Raw genomic sequence first — 23,202 nt, 5'->3', positions numbered from 1 at the left:
GTAGTTTTATGTTGAGGGTACCAGAATATATTCTTATTTCTCATGTGGTCCGAGTTGTCATTTCCATAAGGTATAAATAGTGATTTATTTTTGAAGACATAGTTCAGACACTCAAACACATATACAGCTGTTGGAGTGAGTAGGTTCAGATTTTTGAAATATCCTCTATAAGATTCATTTACTCTTAGTCCAGCTAGAATTCTAATTGCTCTCTTTTGGATTTTAAAGACCACTTTCTGGAGTTCCTTCAAAGAGTAGCAAACTCTACTAAGCTTGCCGCAGAGCAGTTGAATGTGTTTCATCCAGCACATGTGTCTACCAATGATGACCCCCAGGAATTTGGTGGAGTCAACAAAAGAGACTTGCGTGTTATCGATTTCGATGTGTGCTGGGAAATCTCGTGTATATGTTTGAAGGAAAATATTCATTTCATTTTCTTTAGCATATGCTATTTCTAGTTCTTATGAAAATGTTATTACTTACAGGACCTAACAGGGTTACCATTGCAGTACCATCTATTTGTTTACAGAAAATACCATCATACCCTTTCATCAATGCAAAACCTTTTAAACTCATTATGGATCGTATCGTGAAAAATTTTCGGAAAGTATAATATAAAATTGGTATTCAGGACAACAAAAATCATCAGTGTGAGTTCAGGGTTCGTGAAGAACCTCAGGAGTATCTAAGAAATACAAAGGAAATACCGGATCACTGTTGATTAGTCTAGTTAGCAATATCGAAATGTTACTTTTTTTTTCTCAACACTCAAAAAAATGTCATATGTGATGGAATAGGATACTCGATGAAAATCCATAATGTATTCAAAACAACACTTCATTGTGAGATTTTTCACTAAACGGCTTTACGAAAACGTGACACGTGTTTCGCTATACAATAACTTCTTCAGGCGTGTCTATACTACACGTGTCGCGTTTTTGTAAGACTGTTTAGTGAAACTCTCACAAGTTTTTCTTGAATTCAAGAAATTGTCGTTTGTTAGCTAAATAACTCAGCAACTTAAATATCACGCCAAATAATTTAATCAGTGGAAACGAAGTCATGCCTATACCAAATGGGCTAAAATCAGCGAGGCCAACTCCAAAAAAATAGTGTGTTGTGTGTGATAGTGACAAATGAAACATTGTGTCTGTGGTTTTACCGTCTTTGATAATTTCTACTAAGATATACAGGGTGTTTCAAATTCGATCCTCATCATTGGCATCTTAAAAACTATGAGAGATACGAAGATAGTTGAATTAGGGCAAAGTTGCGCATTCAAGTTGGTTTTTATTTTGTTCTGGCTTTATTTTTTGGAGGATTCGAAAATAAATTGAACTTCCACATTGCCACTTTTTCCCTGTTACATAATGGTGTTTTCAGATTTGCTATCCAACGTTTCGTCCTCCGGCTACCATCATCAACTTTATTTTCTCTCATGGATGCCACATTGAATTCTTCCTCTTTTGAATAGAACCAGATTTCACCTTTTCGATGATGTATCATAAGTTATCATTCATTCTCGAAAAATTAGAGATATTGAAAAAAAAATCATAATAATCTTTGACTTTTATGTTTCTAAATTTGACTTTCAATTTGTTACACTCAATGACATTTTGTTATTGCACAATTCATTAAATTTTTGGCAAAACTAGCTTTCACGGATGGAGAAAAAAAAATGATACATATATATTACAAATACGATAGAAATGGTGTTAGGACATCGGAAATGTATTGAAACTTGTATCCCGAAAAACAATAATCACATCGAACTATGTTCAAGTTATTGGATCAAAATCTAACCGAATTTGGTTCGTTTGAAAAGCAAATGTGAGGTGAATTAGACATTGTGTACTTTTCAATGAAAATATAACTTTGAACTAATAACAATAATTAAGTGAGATGTAAAGACAAAAGTAAATCACAGCAAATGCTTAAAATGTTGGCCTCGTTCATGATAATACAAATGTGCCCATCTCCGAATATTATTCTCTGCTCTATCAATTTCCCTCCTTCTCAAGCTTCCGAACTCTCTAACAATGCTGTGTTGAAAGCCCTCAATATTTTGAGATTCCCTCTGACCAGAAACTCTATTTTTCAGTGTACCCCATTAAAATGTATCCATAACTCTTAAGTCTGAAAACCTTGCTGGCCACCTCACCGGCCCATTATTTCCTATCCATTCATCACCAAACCTTTCAGTCAACCTACTCGTCTGGTAGTGTGCGGTGGAGCACCATCATTGAATATCCCACAATTCGTAAAAGTGCTTCCATCTGTCCAAATAACATATTCCAGGAAAACAGGAAAATCATGTTTTCTCATTAGCCAATTACAAAATTCTGACGTGTAGATTTCCTCGGGTTCATGTTTATCTGCAAATTAATAATTTTTATTGAAAAGGACACAATGTGTAACTTTCCTCATACATACCTCATTTATCAAATTTTCTTTAGTTTTCTGGTCCATTATGTCTCCGTATTTTTTCCTCTGCTTTTGAAATGAACCAAATTCTGTTGAAAATCTGTTTTTCCGCAAAAGCGATTCCTATCGATAGGTAATATAATTATAATCAAAATTAAAGAATTTTTCCATATCTTGGACAAACAAATGAACAAGTTGCTTCATTTTTAACAAGACAAAACAAGATACTTAAATTGCATATAGAACAGGTAACTATATACGTTGGGAAAGTTAGTTGAAAATAATCAAAACAAAATATCCAAATTTGAGAAGTATATAAGGAGTATATGAATTAAAATGTGGTGCGTGTCCTAAGGTATATATTGGTCAAACTGGCAGATGATTCAGAAATCGTATCCAAGAACATCATAAAAGCTATACCTAATAAGGAAACACTTTCAACATATTCAAATCTTTTAGAAGAAAATCATATCTTCAATAAAGATTTCAAAATTTTACACACATAACATTAAAGTTTGAACTGAACTATTTGAAAGCAATGAAAATTAATGAACTTAAAAATTTTAACAATTATTACTCCTACAAAACAATGGAATGAAGTATCTTGATGAATAAATAATACCTTATTCATTGGGAAAGAAAGTCCTCCTAAAACTTTCATATAAACATTGAATTATACGAAAGAAAAAAATTCTTTAAAAAAATACTTCTATATGAACACTGAATTATACAGAAGATACTTTTTTCTACTCAGTTTGTATTTTCAACATTCGTTGTGGAATAAAAATCAGATATCATTCACATGAGTTATACTTTAAATGAATGGTGACAAATTGCACTTACATAGAACACTGTCATCCTCACTAGTATACACCGAAGTTTCGCCTTAAGACACTTGCCCCAAGACTCTTCAGTACCATATTGGAAAACATTATAGAAAATTCACACACGCACAAGTTTCTCAACTTCTGAGAGTTGTCGTTCGTATGGGGGCGACAGCTGATAAACGGAAAAACAGATTTCAAATAGACAGATTTTAAACTTCCATACATGATATACATATCTGTGTGAAGAGTCCATACTGAACTGAATTACTTTCTTCATTTCCTTGGAAGATTCCAACAAAAGCCAAAAACCTTTTTACCTATTCAAATGATATTGTTGTGATCTTTAGTCTACAAGTCAGTTGTAGACAAATGAAATAATATTCAAACTTTTTTAAATCAAATTATGTTACTTAACGAAGTATGTAGCATCATAAAATTTGGTCCCTATTGTAGGGTTAGAACAATTTTTATTTTGAAGAAATATCTAACTTTAGTATCAATTTAGACACATAATGCATTCTGAAATTGAAAATGAGTAAAATAATTTGTTAGATGTGTATAAGGTTAGGTTGTTTCGAAAGTTTTGTTTGTTTTTATGAGTCTACTTCGTACTGTATTATCTCAGTGAATTGATACTTATTCAATTCAATCAAAATAGGCATCATTTGAGTCAGTGTACTTCTGCTAACGTAACACATGTCGATTATTTCTGTCAGCATAAAAATTTAGTACTCGGGATTCGATGAAGTCGACGAAGGCTGTTTTTGCCAGGTCCTGATCGGCAAAGTTTTTATCGGTGTAGATTTATCGAAGTGCTTGAATAGATGATAGCCGTTTGACGAGAGGTCTGGGATGTATGGTGGGTGAGGCAGAACTTCGACGCCAAACTCTTTCGGTTTTTGGACGTTGATTTGTGAAACGTGTAGACGGACGCTGTCATAGAGCAGGTTCGGACGTCTCCTGTTGACCAGTGAAGGCTGCTTCTGACGAAAGTTTTGGTACATTTCGTCAGTTTCTTTACAATAGTACTCTGTTGTGATGGTTCGTTGAGGTTGCAGAACGTTATTGTAAATCACATTAGCCACAGACCATCATACAGTAATCATGATCTTTTCTGAGGGTTTGTTGCCTTTGGATAGTGCCTGGGTGGCTCAACTATCCTGTTGTCGTAGAGTCGCAGATAATCCACTTTTCTTCACACGTGAATATCCGATCCAAAAGAAAAATCGTTTTAGTTACCCAAAAGTAAAGAGCAGGCTTCGAAACATAACAATTTCTGTCTGTCGTTCATATCCTGGAGCACCCACTTTTCGAGTTATTTATTTTTCCAATACCATCAAAAGCCTTGGAGCTGACGCCCAATTCTTCCGCCATACCAGACAGAGTTTGGGATGGATCAGTTTCCACAAGGGTCCTCAAATTTTTGGTATGGATTACTGCAGGTCGACCACTTCGCGGCTCGTCTTCGAGGCTGAAATATCCGGAGTGAAATATCGGAAACCAAACAGTGTATTCATTCTCACTATCAGTGCCAAATGCTTGGTTAACATTTTAGGTTGTTTTGAAGGTGATTGATAATGTTACATGATGAATTTCATTAGTTTGGACTTCCATTGTCTAATATTATGTAAAATGATTCGAAATCCCTGAAAGAACTGATAAGAAAAATTAACAAAGAATAGCTGAAAATAACAATTATATGAAGCAAAAACCCTGAAATGAAATAAAAGGGAAATAAAATACAATTCAAAATAAAACAACTGAACAAGAAATGAATAAGAATAAGAAAAAGTTAAGAGATTCCAAGCCAAGTTACTTCACGACGTTTCGATTGTTCGTATCCACAATCGTCTCCGGGTGATGACCGGACTAATTCCTTCGAGAGATAACTATTTATGGGTCATTCGAGTACTTATCTTCGCTTTCCTTCATCCGTTCCGTCGATTTAGCGGGAAATGACCGTTTCGCTTGATTATGGGTTTCCATATGTTGCGTATCTCTACACTAGCTTGGCTAAATGCGTTGTAGGACAACATGTATGCGGCTTCTTTGAATTTCTTTCTAATAATGATGATAATGATTTATTATTCACCATAACATGAAATATTATTCTGATCACATAATGAGGTAAATAAATGGATTATGTTAGGTCTTAAAACCAAATTCTTCCACATAAACCAGAACGAAAATAAATAACAATTTTCTAACTATAGATACACCAGGATATAAATAGAACTCAAATATAATTGGGGAGATATTCTAAAAAAAAATCTTGTTTCATTGCTTCTCAAACTAATTTTTTTGTCATTTATTTTAAAGTGTGAATTGATGTAGAGAACTTGGGAACCTCCAGGAGATTGCCGTGAAGAGACATCTGGTAGGTAAATGACCTTTTATAAATTAATTTATTGTGTGCAGGAATATGGATCATATTTTTTTCTCCGAAGACTGCACATGCCCTATATATAACTTTTCTATATAAATATTCAGGATTTTTGAATTTAAGTATTTTATAGTAAACATGAACCACACAATGTCACAGTGATTGAAATGGGACAATGTCATAGTATCGCTCAACATTTTCTTCACTTCCAAACTTAAATACATTCTCTGCTGATATACCAAATTCAACGACGCCTAGGCCTCTCGAAGTTTTTCCGTAACATGTGCTTTAAAACGTAATTTAGGATCTATGAGTAAATCTCAATTTTTGCAGCTGTCTCTGAAAGTGAGCATATCAGCCCCTAAGTTTATTTGCATTTCACTCAAAGCTTCATGTTCCTGAGTATCGCTACCAAATAATACAGCAGAAGATTTATTACAATTTATAGACAAATGATGATCTCAAGAAATGTTTCAAAATCACGGTTGATATTTATATTAGCTTTCCTCATATTTTCCAATTTAAATGCACAATAAATTTGCGTGTCATCAGCAAACATTTGGCAATTGCAATATGTCAGATGATTATGAGAATTAGAGGTATACAATGTATATAAAAGTGGTCCCAATACACTACCTTGTGGAACCCCTTTGGTGAAGTACTATGGTATTTGATATTTCGTTTTCTATTTTAACGCACTGAGTTCGGTTTGATGAATATGATTTGAGAAAACAACAAACAGAATTACTCAAACCAATAAAATGTAAAATTGCAGTTGATATTTGATGATTCGATGTTCCTCCCTGTGTATGACCTCAGCTTGGGACCACTCGATGTTATGTTGACGATGTTATGTTGACAGCATCAATGTATATAGTCCAATAATCTATATTGATCAGTATATACCAGGACATAGTGGAATAAATATTCACTGATACAAGGAGCTACAAGAATACATGGACAAGACTTTCAAAACCACCTAATAACAAGCACCTTGAGTATGTCTGTACAAAGTATCCTTCGATCCAATAAAATGTGGTTTAATAACATATGTATTTCCTCGATAGTTATCAATTAAAATATATCAATTCCAGTTCAACATTCCTGAACTACTTAAGATGAAGTGAATGTAATGGAGGAAGTTTGCTCAGGAAATTAATGATATTATCAATCGAGGGACAATATTGAAGAGAATTTGTAGTACAATTCTATTAGTGTATTCTAACTGTTTGGTATATTGTTACAAATTCTAAAAACCGTTTTAAACTATTTTTGGAAATGATAGACTATAAGATGTATATCAGTTGTTCAAGGTAAACTGCTGCAATCATCGATTTCATTGACTATGAAAATGAGATTTGAACAATGTTAATGACGACAATAAATATGATGAGCCTAATAAAATATTTTCTGAAACTAAACCTAGCAGAGAAGTTGTATCAGAACATTTCATGACTATCACAAATCATCAGAAAACTACAATATTTCAGGATATCACCACACTCAAACGGTTTCTGAAACACCAATAAATTGCTAGTTCCATTAAGACACATCTCAATTGGATCAGCACATCAGAATTGAACTGAAAATCCATTTTGATTCAAAAAATTTATATATTGATGGTTTATGAAGAAACTATACCTGGATGGGTCAAAGTGATTTTCGTGTAATGTTCATATGAAAGTAATAGTTTTGATACGATTCATTCCTTCGCTGTAATTCAGTGTTCATGTGAAAGTAATTGGTCCGAAAGAAATTTTTTTCAGTTTGTATCTGATAGATCTACATGATCTACATATATTCATGAAAAATTCCAATTGAATTTATTTTCTTTCTTGTTCAGTTTCGAGGTTTCCCGCATTTGTTTGATGATGGAGAAGTAGATAGCCGAAAAGCTATTTTCTAAAAAACTAATATCTGCTAAACATCATATTCCTCTTTCAACTTGAACAAAATTTCTGTGACTGGGATTGAATTAACTATGATACATATGAATAAATCATTTGTGATAAGAGCAGAAATATCTTTTCATGTGATGTGAAGTCGCATGTTATGTAATGATGTTGTGATGTTATCCAAAAACGGTGCTGATATGGTAATGAGATAAGTAACGATGAGATTGGAACCTTTGGTGTGAAAGTTGAATAACTTTTTTCGAGATCAATTGCCCTAACATCAAACTGATATTTTTGCACTCGACGCGCGTTTCGCCAACAAAGTTAGCATCCTCAGGAGAAGAAAATTGATACCTAGTCTAGTCTGGTTAATCCTTATATACTAAAATTTGTTACCTGAGGTTGTATACCTGAAGTCCAATATGGAATTTCTCGGTAATTAACTACCTGCAAGTTCTTAGTAATTATTCTCTTCTTAACAGAATATTAAAAAGCGGGCGTCGAGTGCAAAAATATCAGTTTGATGTTAAGGCAATTGATCTCGAAAAAGCTACATTTTGCTATTTCTAGACTCTCACATGCATCGAGTAGCCTGGTGTCATGCACATGCTTAATCAGTTTCAGATTGTTTTCACCAATTCTGTGGTCCTTGTCTAGAGCATGTTGGGCGACACTGGATTTTTCTATCCTTCCGTATTTCATGTGTGCACAATGCTCCTTGAAGCGAGTTTTAATCGCTCGTCGGCTCTGGCCGATATATTTGCTGTTGCAATCTTGACAACTGATTTCGTAAATCCCCGACCTTTCTGGGTTTTCTAGTCTATCTTTTGGATTACCAAGAAGCTGTTGCAATTTATAAGAAGTTTTATATGCAACTTTCATGTTTACTTTATCGAATATCTGTTGAAGCCCTCTCGTGTATTGGGGTTCATATGGGATTACTATAAACTTGTTATTACTCTCCTCTTTTTGATAAGTCGAATATTTACGAAGTGCTTCCCTAAACTAGCATTTTCTAATTATCTTGTCAATTATATCTGGGTTAAAACCGTTTGCTTCAGCTACATACCGAATCACTCTCTTTTCATTGTCTTACTTATCTTTCTTTAAAGGAAAAGCTATAAACCTGTGTACCAGATATTGCAGTGCCGCCATTTTGTATTGTGGACAATGATTCGAGTCATTGGGAATGTATCTGAAAGTGCCCGTGTCTTTCCTGTGAATGTCAAATCCTATTTCGTTCTGTTCGTTCCTTATGACCAATACATCTAAAAACGGCAACTTTCTTGTTATCTTGTCAATTATATCTGGGTTAAAACCGTTTGCTTCAGCTACATACCGAATCACTCTCTTTTCATTGTCGTACTTATCTTTCTTTAAAGGAAAAGCTATAAACCTGTGTACCAGATATTGCAGTGCCGCCATTTTGTATTGTGGACAATGATTCGAGTCATTGGGAATGTATCTGAAAGTGCCCGTGTCTTTCCTGTGAATGTCAAATTCTATTTCGTTCTGTTCGTTCCTCATGACCAATACATCTAAAAACGGCAACTTTCGTTCTTTTTCTACTCCATATGTGAATTTCATACTCTTACACCTGTTGTTTAGAGCTGAAAGGACATTCTCAATTCTGGTTATCCTTGTATCCACTACAGCGAATATGTCATCAACATACCTGATCCAGACCCTAGGGAAGTTCTTTCCCAGGTCATAAGGAACGAATAGAACGAAATAGAATTTGACATTTACAGGAAAGACACGGGCACTTTCAGATACATTCCTAATGGCTCGAATCATTGTCCACAACACAAAATGGCGGCACTGCAATTTCTGGTACACAGGTTAATAACTTTTCCTTTAAAGAAAGATAAGTACGACAATGAAAAGAGAGTGATTTGGTATGAAGCTGAAGCAAATGCTTTTAACCCAGATATAATTGACAAGATGATTAGAAAATGCTAGTTTAGGGAAGCACTTCGTAAATCTTTGACTTATCAAAAAGAGGAGAGTAATAACAAGTTTATAGTAATCCCATATGAATCCCAATACACGAGAGGGCTCCAACAGATATTCGATAAAGTAAATATGAAAGTTGCATATAAAACTTCTTATAAATTGCAACAGCTTCTTGGTAATCCAAAAGATAGACTAGGAAATACAGAAAGGTCGGGGATTTACGAAATCAGTTGTCAAGATTGCAACAGCAAATACATCGGCCAGAGCCGACGAGCGATTACAACCCGCTTCAAGGAGCATTGTGCACACATGAAATACGGAAGAATAGAAAAATCCAGTGTCGCCCAACATGCTCTAGACAAGGACCACAGAGTTGGTGAAAACAATCTGAAACTGATTAAGCATGTGCATGACACCAGGCTACTCGATGCATGTGAGAGTCTAGAAATAGCAAAATGTAGCTTTTTCGAGATCAATTGCCTCAACATCAAATTGATATTTTTGTACTCGACGCCCGCTTTTTAATCTTCTGTTAGGAAGAGAATAATTACTAAGAACTTGCAGGTAGTTGATTACCGAGAAATTCCATATTGGACTTCAAGTATACAACCTCAGGTAACAAATTTCAGTATATTAGGATTAACCCGACTAGACTAGGTATCAATTTTCTTCTCCTGAGGATGCCAACATTGTTGGCGAAACGCGCGTCGAGTGCAAAAATATCAGTTTGGTGTTAGGGCAATTGATCTCGAAAGAAGTTATTCAATGAAATAAGTGTCATGTCCCGAAACTTTGAGGTACATCGTTCAGAATGATAGTGTACCATGTAAGTGATATTTTATTCAATACTCTTTCATATATTACGTCAGGTAACGTTTCTACGAATAATATCTGTTTTAATTCCTGAACTGATATTTGGAGTAACAAGTGAAAGAAAAAAAGTAATTTTTTCTTCCGTATAATTCAAGGTTCATTTGGAAGTAATCTTTTGTTCGAAGCTATTTGTTCTTCCAGTTTGTATGTGAAAGAACCTTCTGTGAATAATCTACATATCTCAATATCTCATAAAGTTATATCTCATCACAGTTATTTACTTCCTTTTTCCCTTCTGAAGTTTCTCACATTTCATTCAAGTAATTTCACCGAATAGCGGTTTGGATTGTTTCCATAAGGTATTTGTTCGGATTATGAAACAACTTGAGTTGCTAGTTCATAACCTATAATTCCTCAGAAAATTTAGTGAATTATGTAACTATTGAATAAAAATATATTTCATCGGCCAAGTTCATTAAAAATAAAATTTTAGACGTATATTACACACATGGTGAAATTTTGGTTGTCTGATTTTGTGACAATTACCTACAACATTTTGACATTCTCTAAGGCCGTTCGATAGATTTTGCTATTAATTAATAACTTATATTATAAATAGTTACTTGCATGCAATTTCAAAAAATAATCACTAACAACATTCAGTCATCTCCACATATGATAAAACTGATTTTGAAAAAAGTGATTTATCCAAATCAAAATTCAACCGACCTTTTTCGATAAATGTGATGCATTGTAAACAACTCTCATTGTAATCAATTTAGTACAATGATATTATTCGTGACACAAAACCTTACAATTTTTTTAGAAAAATGACAAAAATGACACTAAATTAAGAAGTTAAAATACGAAAGAAAATTATGTCATTTGCGGTATTCTGGTATTATCGCACAAAAAAGTGAAATAATTTCGATTCAATTAAATTTGTATGGTTACGAAATTTAAATAAAACGAAATAATTTGTTGAACTGAATCAGATTGAAGAGAAGGTAATTAGAGTACCGTGCTGTAAACAATAGTGCATCCACCCGACCCCATATGATTGAATAACCTTGTTTATAGAATCTGGTGGTAAGTACTCACTATATAGCTTATGGAACGCTTTATCGTTACTCAGTGTCAAACCTTAATCAAACATTTTTGTGCCAATATGTCGCGACGGTTGAGTGAGTGTGTTGAAATATTCAGTCTTTGGTACCCACTGGATATTCGTTCATCAATTTAGTGAAAGTATTGGGAAGTTGATGTTGCAAAGTTCTCCGTTAGATTTTATCAAGAAGTCTTCTGAGTTCTGAAACAATTTTGTTGAAATGGAACTGAAAGGTAATTTCTATGGAATATGACGAAGTTGAAAATTAGAAAATGTTCATTTAAATTGTATGGTGTTTCAAGTGTCATGACAAAGTATATGGTTATCATTTCAGAGGAGAATCATTCGAACTTTGTAGCAAATCCTTTATATAAGGAAGAATATGAAAGAAAATTGTAAATGACGAGGTGAAACAGTAATACTTTAACCAGGAAAACTGTCTATGGTAGGTTAAACGCGTTGATGTAAAAAAAATCATAGATTGCGGTTTGAAATTCACTAGGTAGATATAATAATGATAATAATAATTACTTCATTCTCAAGAGTAAGAGTACATTTCCTAAGGTAGCAAGTTGAATAAAGTATCTAGGCGATAAGTGCTGTTTGGCAAACAATAATTAATGAGTATACATATAATGATACAAAATACAAAAAATACAAAACAATAATATTGCATCATCAAAAATATTAATGACGATACAAATTTAATAAAATGGTTAAAACAATGTAATAATAATAATGATTTTATTGCTTCTAATATATATATATATATATATATATATATATATATATATATATATATATATATATATATATATATATATATATATATATATATATATATATATATACATCGGAAAAGTCTAGGGATATTTTTAAAAATGGCAATAATTTTTTTTGTAGATCGCTAGAGGGAAAAAAAGTTGACGGGTGATTATTGAACGAATGTAACTTACAACAAATTTTATTAAATGGTCAAAAATACTGAGTGCGCATATAAGCAAAACTAAAAAAATATGGCTCTTCTTTGGCACCCCGAAAAAAAATCATAATACAAAAAAAATTGGAATCAGTACAAAGTATGGCCTCCACGCTGGTTTATTACGGCCCTTCATCTATCGTGCATCGACAAAATGAGATTGTCAATGTCTTGTTGAGGTACATTTGCCCATTCAGCGATTGAAAGCTTTCTCAATTGAAACGTTGTGTGAATGTTCCCTATATGCGGAGTAATTCTTCGCTGAAGCATGTCCCACACATGCTCGATGGGATTAAGGTCCGGTGATTGTGCTGGCCATGACAATACATCAACTCCTTCGTTGGTGAGCCAGTCAGTCACTAGACGCGCGACATGTGGACGAGCATTATCGTGCATTAGGTGGAAGTTTCCACCAACAGCACCAGCAAACGGACGGACGATAGGTAGAAGAATGGTATCGAGGTACTGTCGGGCTGTGAGGGAGCGATTTGGAAAAACGAGATCGGTTCTGCCGCCAATCATGATTCCGCCCCATAGCATTACTGTACCACCTCTGTATGTGTGGACTTCCTGGACGTGTCTCAAACGTTCATTATTTCCAGGTCGTCTCCACAGTCTTACTCGACGAGAATCTGGATGAAATTCAAATCTGGATTTGTCTGTAAACAAAACTGTGGCCCAATCATTTGCATCCCAGTTTTGATGTTCTTGACACCACTCTAATCTTCTACCGCGATTGCCTCTCGACAAAGGTGGACATCTAAGTGGCCTTTTGTTGTGGATATCTAAGTGTGCTTCATGCAGTCGATTTCTGACAGTATCACGACCAATGGTTACCTGGTGCGTCTGCTGCAACACGTTAACCAACTCATGTGCTGTGATTGTCGGTTGTCTTCTTGCGGTTAAGACCAAAAATCGGTCTTGAACTGCAGTTGTAGCGCGTCCTCGCCCTGGATGTTGTTCGGCTGAACTGCCAGTTTCACGGAAACGCCGCCACAATCGACTGATAACACTTTGGGAGACCCCCAAACGAAGAGCTACATCATTTTGTCGCATGCCACCTTGAAGAAGCCCTACAGCTCTATTCATCTCAGCCAATGGTAAGTGATGGCGTTCCATGTTAAAGCACAATATTTCCAGTTTAATTGCTGAGCAAGAACTGCATTGAATGTACAAACTCGACACTTTCAGATTATTCATTTTAGCCGAAAACCTACAGTTTGTAAAAAACTTGATAAAAGATCAGTTACCGTTTTTGCAGGCTTTGTTCAACCCATAGAAATCTACGTGGTGGTCGAGTGTACCAATTTAATCGAAATTAAACGACCTCATGCATTTATTTTTATGATATTTAGTATGTTATCAAAATATCCCTAGTCTGTTCCGATGTGTATAAATATTTTATATATATATATATATATATATATATATATATATATATATATATATATATATATATATATACATATATATATATATATATATATACATATATATATATATATATATATATATATATATATATATATATATATATATATATATATATATATATATATATATAAATTAAAAATTAAACAATTTGTGGACACAACACTCAAAAAAGGGGGGCAAACGGCGGACACGTGTTTCTGGCTATTGGCCTCATCAGCGCGGTGCAGCCAAGTGTAAAGTTGGGAAACACTTGTTTGCCGAAATCAGGAAACAACACAAACGCACGGAGTCAACAACAGGAGTCAACCGCACATTTGTGGTTCCAGTTAGAAGACCTAGAATTCCCAGGCTACATCTAACATGACCACGGAGTCAACAACTGGAACCACAAATGTGCGGTTGGCTCCTGTTGTTGACTCCGTGCGTTTGTGTTGTTTCCTGATTTCGGCAAACAAGTGATTCCCATCTTTACACTTGGCTGCACCGCGCTGATGAGGCCAATAGCCAGAAACACGTGTCCGCGGTTTGCCCCCCTTTTTTGAGTGTTGTGTCCACAAATTGTTTAATTATTGATTTATATCATGCACACTCGATAAAATCTATATATATATATATATATATATATATATATATATATATATATATATATATATATATATGTATATATATATATATGTATATATATATATATATATATATATATATATATATATATATATATATATATATATATATATATATATATATATATATATATATATAGTATAGATATGATTTTTCATATAAAGAAACTTCATTGGACCATCCCTTGTTAAGATACAGGGGTATATAAAATTTGTATAACAATTTTTTTGACAAGCACTGAGAATGTTACAATATTGAAATTAACCTGACGTTTTCTACGTGAGTTGAGCAAGGTCAACAAATTTCTGAACACGTAACAGCACACCTTGATAATGACAAATGAGATTTTGTCGAAACGTCGGTGAAATTAGAGATAATATCACATACACGGATCAAATACCCGGAAAAACCAGTTCAGCATATTCCTATCCGTGAAAACTTCAGATTTCATATTCAATACCTTAACGGGGAGATGAGGTCGACTAAGAAGAAGAAGAACGCAGGTAAAACTCAACAACGTTTAAATAGTAGGTAGTAGAGGGTTTATGGACTACTCTATTTCTGAACACATAACGAATACCATTTTACCATTATAGTAAGAAGTGAGTTGAGCAAGGTCAACAAATTTCTGAACACGTAACAGCACACCTTGATAATGACAAATGAGATTTTGTAGAAACGTCAGTGAAATTAGAGATAATATCACATACACGGATCAAATACCCGGAAAAACCAGTTCAGCATATATATATATATATATATATATATATATATATATATATATATATATATATATATATATATATATATATATACAGGGTCCTGCAACAGTGGCGCGGTGTTCCATATCTCTATATAGGAAGCAGATAGGAATCTAATTTTCTATAATGTTACCTTATTGCTCGAGCTCGACAAAATAAAAATATTGGCGGTCACACAGGGTGTTCGATTTTTTCTGGGCGGATCCCAACTGTGTCTTTTTAAATGGCAACCTATATTTTTTATCGCTTTTTCGGTTTCTTCATAGAAAATAAAATAAACTTTATGTATATCTGCACTTCGAAAATATTGACGGTTTTCGAGATATCTAGCATGACAGGTTTTTTTTTCCAATATTCGTCACTCAGAATATTTGAAATTATAAAGTGGTGCCAAGTCCAGTTGAATTTTTTTTTTGGTCGAATATTCTACATTGGTAACTCTCTCAAACGATATATCTGAAATCGACCTGTGATATACAGGGTATGAAAAACCGCTTGCCAAATATTGTAAATGAAAATTTGCAAAATCTTCCTTATATTAAATGGAACACCCCGTATATTATTGATCCATAAGAAGCGCCAACGAAACCTCTACAAATTTCATTGAGTATTCCCTATGGCTAAGTTCAATAGTTTTTCTTAAATGAGCATTTCTTTCGAAAAATGGTCATTTTTTCAAAGCGAAATCCATTTGACGACTGATAAGAATATACAAAAAATACCCTTTCCTTAAAATATCGCCCATTCCTAAAATTACCTGTTGCTAGATAAACAAGTTGCGAATTACACCACAAAATGGACGTTCTTGAATAGTTACAATAATTTCAAAAATCTCGGAATTTGTGCCATATTCTTTCGGTCTAAAACAACCTTTCAGCGAATGAAATATTTATTGGAAATCAAGTAGTCTGGCAAATGACAGAACAAAATATTTGGCTGCAAATGAATATTGAAATTTTTAGTCAATCGTGAAGTTGAACTGTCGGTATAATTTCATCAGAATATTGTTATCAAAAAGTGATTTGATTGATATGATTTTCATATTAGGTGAATCAGACAGGAATTGTTTATTGGCAAGTAGAATTTATTCTCAACGGTATCCAGATAGAAGGCATCCAGATGAAAGATCTTTCCGAAAGGTCTTGGGACGATTCGTTGAAACTGGATCTATTAATTATTCCAAACATGAGCGCATCAAGCCAGCTACTAATGAAGATAATGAATTGCAAGTTCTTCTTGCTGTTGAAGAAGATCCTAGTAGGAGTCAACGACAAATTGGGGAAATAGTGGATATAAGTGAGAGATCAGTGCAACGAGTATTGAAGAAACATCGCTTGCATCCATACCACGTTCAGTTACATCAAGAACTACTGTATGCTGATTTCGAGAAAAGAGTGAGATTTTGCAATTGGGCCATGAACAAAATTCGTCGAAACGAATATTTTTTCAATAATATTTTATGGTCGGATGAATCGACATTCCATAAAAATGGATTTGTAAATCGACATAATTACCATTATTATGCGACAGAAAATCCTCACTTATTGAGACAGGTGGATTATCAACATAGGTGGTCGATAAATGTCTGGGGAGGCATCATTGGAGAATATGTAATTGGTCCATACTTTTTTGAGGGACATATGAATGGTGCAATGTATCTCAATTTCTTACGAAATGATTTGCCAGGTTTGTTAGATGATATTCCTCTTGACCTCCGCAATAGAATGTGGTTACAGCATGATGGTGCACCTGCTCACTATTCGGCAGAAGTGAGAGATCATCTAAATGAAGTATTTCCCAATAAATGGATAGGACGGAATGGGCCTGTACGGTGGCCCGCTAGATCACCAGATTTGACGAAACTAGATTTTTTTCTTATGGGGATACATAAAAAATATGGTTTACGTTGAGCCACCAACTTCTCCCGAAAATATGCGACTTAGAATAACGAATGCTTTTCGCAGCATTACACCAGCTGTCTTACGCAGGGTAGAACAGTCTTTCAAACATAGACTTCAGCTCTGCATTCAAGAAAATGGAAGACATGTTGAACATATTTTATAAAAGTTTCATTATCAACCTTAATTAAACTCTCCCTTTTGTAGTTTTGTAATTTGCCAGTTGACAAATTTGAATATCTAGAACTCAAGCTCTGAATGAATATAATAACATGAAAAAAATAGTTATTTATAATGTTTCTTTCTTTTAACTTGTTTGGTTTGATATTGCACGATTTATGAGTGAAATTCTGCATCCAATGAAAAAATAATTTTCCATTTAGCAAAAAGTGATAGGTACATACATTTATTTCGTTAAAAAATATTTATTTGGACACCTTCTAATGTACAAAATTGAAACAAGATATCTTTCGTATATTTTTATCAGTCGCCAAATGGATTTCGCTTTGAAAAAATGACCATTTTTCGAAAGAAATGCTCATTTAAGAAAAACTATTGAACTTAGCCATAGGGAATACTCAATGAAATTTGTAGAGGTTTCGTTGGCGCTTCTTATGGATCAATAATATACAGGGTGTTCTATTTAATCTAAGGAAGATTTCGCAAATTTTCATTTACAATATTTGGCAAGCGGTTTTTCATACCCTGTATATCACAGGTCGATTTCAGATATATCGTTTGAGAGAGTTACCAATGTAGAATATTCGACCAAAAAAAAAATTTCAACTGGACTTGGCACCACTTTATAATTTCAAATATTCTGAGTGACGAATATTGGAAAAAAAAACCTGTCATGCTAGATATCTCGAAAACCGTCAATATTTTCGAAGTGCAGATATACATAAAGTTTATTTTATTTTCTATGAAGAAACCAAAAAAGCGATAAAAAATATAGGTTGCCATTTAAAAAGACACAGTTGGGATCCGCCCAGAAAAAATCGAACACCCTGTGTGACCGCCAATATTTTTATTTTGTCGAGCTCGAGCAATAAGGTAATATTATAGAAAATTAGATTCCTATCTGCTTCCTATATAGAGATATGGAACACCGCGCCACTGTTGCAGGACCCTGTATATATATATATATATATATATGTATATATATATATATATATATATATATATATATATATATATATATATATATATATATATATATATATATATATATATATATATATATATATACAGGGTATTCCATATCCGATGTTCTATTAGAAGTATCTAGAAAACAAAAAAAGATGAAAAAGATGAGAGTTTCAAATTTTGGTTACCGATGTAGATGGCTGTGATCTATCGTTTGAAAATATTTTCATCTCCGCATTGTTGCCACATCTACATGTAACAGACATCAACTTGGAAATTTCGAATTCAACCAACCAATGTGAACAACTTTGATCAACTATGTCCTATACCTATCTCTAACCCTTTATGAGATATGAATTATTTAAAAAAAATTGCTCCTATGCAAGTATGCAAGCATAGAATTTCCAATAAAATTAAAAATCAAGTGCATCAAATGACAAACAATCAAAGCTAGATTTTTTTGAAGGTTTGATTTTCTGATGGTTACATTTGATACTGAATTATCCCTCCCTAATGCTTGCCATTTACCTAAAAACTTCGATAGATCGACGTCATAACCCTTTATGAGATATGGATTATTTTATAATTTTTTTGCGTCTTTACAAATATAACATTTCAAATACAAAATTCGGTAAAAATGTATTATTGAACACATCGAATGATAAATAATAACTTCATATTAGTTCAGAAAGGTTTAATGGAATTCATCAATGGACCTTCATAGTGGGTGTAAGAAAAACATTACTATTTCAACAGAACGAACACTGTTCAAAATTGAATTGACAACCAATTAAATTGACAACCAAAATAATTCTAAAAAACAAGAGATGATATTGTGAAACTAGCTTCGCAATTATTTGATATTTGATACTGACATGACAAAAATTCAGTAGCTCAGGTGCTTGAAATGCTGGCCATTCACTTGTAAACATTGATGGATCGATGTTAAAACGTGATCAGTCGTGGCTATGCGGATTTCCGACGGGTCAATTTCCTCGAAGGCCCGTCTAACCCGATCTTTCAGTTCCTGTTTCGTATGGATAGGTGTTCTATATACCTTTTCTTTGATTTTTCCCCAGAGGTAAAATCTAGGGGAATCAGATCCGGTGATCCAAGGACCCAAACGTCGTATCCACCGATCTTCGAACATATCGGTTAGTTCCCTACTCACTTCACTTGTGCAATGTCCAGGAGCTCCATCCAACTGATACCAACAATTCCGAGACAAGTTCAGCGGCAAATTGTCCAAAAAATCACTCACAGTCGATCTCAGAATATATAAATATTTTTCGGAATTCAACTTTTCTTCATAAATGCAAATAGAAACTTTATCATCCATGAGCATACAAAAAACATTAAAACTGATTTTTTGTTGGAATCCCCTTTGTCTGATGAAATGAGGATTTTCTGATGCCCAGAAGTGATTATTTCGACGATTAAATATTCCCTCGCGTGAAAATTGTGATTCATCAGTCCATATAGTTTGGATCTTCGTATGTCCATGTCAGTGCCATTTCGCAAAATTCTACCCGTTTTGGTGGATCATCTCTATGCAAAGCTTGCAGCCTAATGAATTTATAATCGTGCATATCATGTTTTTGTAAAATTCTCCATATAGAAGTTCGAGATATTCCTAAATCAACCGCAGCACTAGATACTGATGTTTGAGGATAAGCATAAAAATATCCTGAAATGTTTATTTAATTTTCCATATCACCAGTCACCGGACTCACTCGATTTTTTGAGGTACGAACTTTTCCATAGTTGAGGTAATTTCGTTCAAGTCTTCTGAATTTTCTTTCATTCATTGCCGGTAAGTTAGGATATAACTCATTAAATCTTCTACAGGTCCTTGATATGATTTTAGCGCACTCTCCATGAATATAAAACAAATTTAGGATTTCAGAGTTCGAATAACTATTATTATCCATATTCACTACTTCAATATAACAGTCGGACTATTTAAACAAGTTATTGACAAATCCATTCTTTTGTTTTTCAAATCAGACTTGGATCATGACACACCATTATCCTTGCCGAAATTCAGTTGCAAAATTCAAAATTAATTTTTAAAACTCTTTTGATATTCGAGTAGTTGATTGGAAATAGAAAAAAAATCACCATGTATTGAATTTTTCTTTGATTTGATAATATTCAAAAAGTATTTCTTGCAAAAACAATCTCATTTTGTCATAATTTTTAATCTGAAGGAGTAAATTTCCGAAGGCCCGAGACCTACGTCCTATTGCAAACCTGAAATTTTTAAAATGTGTGTATTATATGTATGTTATTGAGAACGTATGCATATTATTAGGAATTCCAGATCACGTGATGTCTGGGTGGCAAACACCAGTTTTACTATGGAAATCACACTTTTGAGAAAAAAAGCAATGTTTCTGGAGGGCAGATGCCGTCCTATTGGTTCATTTTGTCATATAGCCAGCTTAATTTCGTCATTTGACAAGTATCTGGAATGCCTTATTAGATATTTACAGATGAACCAACTTTCAATTTGAGGTTATGTTCCTTACTGAAGTTAAAAATCTGTTTACACCTCAACGGCTTTCCGATAAACAATATCGAGCTCTCATTGAATTGAAAGGCCAATCATCTTTACAAACACGAGAACAGTATTAGACAAAAGGCAATACTTATCGTGCGGATACTATTTTGGCACATAAATACGAGGTGAATTTTGCGCACGGGTCCCCCTCTTTTATAGTCATGAAATACTTGTGTGAAACATGTTTTTACAATTTACTAAATAAAACACCTGTGTCAGAATCATTAAATTGTATGACACTTATCCATTTTGTTTCTGCTTCCCTCTGAATCACAAATTTGAAGTGTCAAAAATAATGTGGATGTTCTGAAAACGACTGTGAGGGAATGCCTGAACAATAGTTTGATGACGTGAGCACAGAACTTACTGATATTTTCGAGAATCGGTGGGTACGACTTTTGGAGACTTGGTATTCGGTCACCGCCCGGTGTTCAGAATACCTGGGATTAGATAAAAAAACACTAGAAACTAGGGTGTCTTCAAAATAAGCGACCCGCTGGAAATGTGCTGTGACATGACTGACTGATCATGCAATGACGTCGATCTATCGAAGTTTTTAGGTGAATGGCAAGTATTAAGTAGGGATAATTCAGTATCAAATGTAACCATCATAAAATCAAACCTACAAAAAAATCTAGATTTGATTTTTTGTCATTTGATGCACTTGATTTTTAATTTTATTGGAAATTATATGCTTGCATACTTGCATACGAGCAATTTTTTTTAAAATAATTCATATCTCATAAAGGGTTAGATATAGGTATAGGACATAGTTGATCAAAGTTGTTCACATTGGTTGGTTGAATTCGAAAATTGAATAATATACAGGGTGTTCCATTTGAAAATAATTAGTTATGGTCGTTTATCAAAGATACAAATTGAGACGTATTTTTCAGACACTCTGTATAAAATAAGATTTGAGTTTTGTTCTGAAATAAAAACCATCATAACTTATCTCAATGTTGCCAGAATTTGAGTTCAGTCTATCAGTTAATTCATGCGATATTAAATAATAAAATTACCATGGTTTGGCCAAAAAAAATTACAAAATAATTAATATTTTAAAAACGGTGAGAGATAGGTATAGAACATGGTTCACAAAACTTATTTGGAATGCGATGCAGAATTCAAAAATGATATAATATATAGGGTGTTCCATTTGAAATTTCCAAGTTGATGTTTGGTACATGTAGATGTGGCATCAATGCGGAGATGAAAATATTTTCAAACGAAAGATCACAGTCATCTACATCGGTTACCAAAATTTGAAACACTCATCTTTTTTTGTTCTCTAGATACTTCTAATAGACCATCGAATATGGAATACCCTGTATATATATATATATATATATATATATATATATATATATATATATATATATACATATATATATATATATATATATATATATATATATATATATATATATATATATATATACATATATATATATATATATATATATATATATATATATATATATATATTATATATATATATATATATATATATATACATATATATGTATATATAAATAAACTGTTAGGGTCAAACTCAGCTGAAAATCAACTTTGAATGGCATTGTATTATATAAGGTTGAATTCAGCGTGGCAAATATTTCGAAAAGTGTCATAAAATATGCAATTCCGTATTGAAAACAATTAGGTTGAGGGTGGCCCAGAGAGTACAAAACGTTGAGTTCGAAATCAGATGAGGTTCAATTGAGGAGAATGTACTATCAAATAAAAAGTGTGAGCAACATTTTTTGTTTATTATTGAAATAACGAGGAAAAAACCAAATGGCAGAATTTACTTTTCTTATGATATCTCAATGTTCGGCCTTGATATTCTCAATTCGTTTGAACTACGTGACAATGCTTCTATAAATTCAACTTTTTCTCCGTTTGACCGACCTTTCCACTCTTATGGTTTATAAGTTATCAATACAATTCCATTAAAAAAGTGGCCACACTGTATACTGAAAAGGAAAGAGAATGTTGAGTGTTTTTTGTTTAGAGTATTTTGGTTGTATTGGATTTTGAATGTGGAAAACAATTCCAAATTGTTCGTCAAATTCCTTCGGTTTCCACAAATGTAAAAATATGACATGAAAATTGAATTTTGACGAATGTATTCATATGGCAATATATTTAATATATTGCCAATCATACAAGTCTGAAAACAATCCAATGTTTTCAAATTTTACTATTGTCCATAATGTGTTCGAATACAGCTCGTTTTACAGAATATGTAGTCGACAAAATAGCACAGAAACGGAATATAATTACTCTGCGACTGCCCTCTCATCATTGCGAACATTGTACTTGATTGGGCTCAAGCGAAGGGTTTTATTGCAAGAAGAAACGAAACATTCAAAATAGAAGATGTCA

General features: G+C 33.4%; 1 protein-coding gene across 2 annotated transcripts in view; it reads left to right on the top strand.

Moving 5' to 3' along the window:
* Window positions 1–23,202, top strand: part of LOC111510310 (putative inorganic phosphate cotransporter) — a 103,693-nt gene that overhangs the window by 18,142 nt on the left and 62,349 nt on the right. The window contains exon 1 of one of the 2 annotated variants that reach the window (XM_074180773.1): window positions 11,426–11,639. The exons of the other annotated variant lie outside the window; for it this stretch is intronic. Coding sequence (XP_074036874.1) covers window positions 11,627–11,639 — 13 coding nt within the window. The 5' untranslated portion in view covers window positions 11,426–11,626. Of the gene's footprint in view, window positions 1–11,425; window positions 11,640–23,202 lie in introns of those variants that run through there. 2 annotated transcript variants of the gene reach the window in all.

The sequence above is a fragment of the Leptinotarsa decemlineata genome, unplaced genomic scaffold (genome assembly GCF_025532065.1).
Source record: "Leptinotarsa decemlineata unplaced genomic scaffold, Ldec_3_MD MMD2_tig00026299_RagTag_RagTag, whole genome shotgun sequence".
In the NCBI taxonomy this organism is placed as follows: Eukaryota; Metazoa; Arthropoda; class Insecta; order Coleoptera; family Chrysomelidae; genus Leptinotarsa; species Leptinotarsa decemlineata.
The sequence above is the reverse complement of the archived record's forward strand: the minus strand, read 5'-3'. Positions and strand labels throughout refer to the sequence as shown.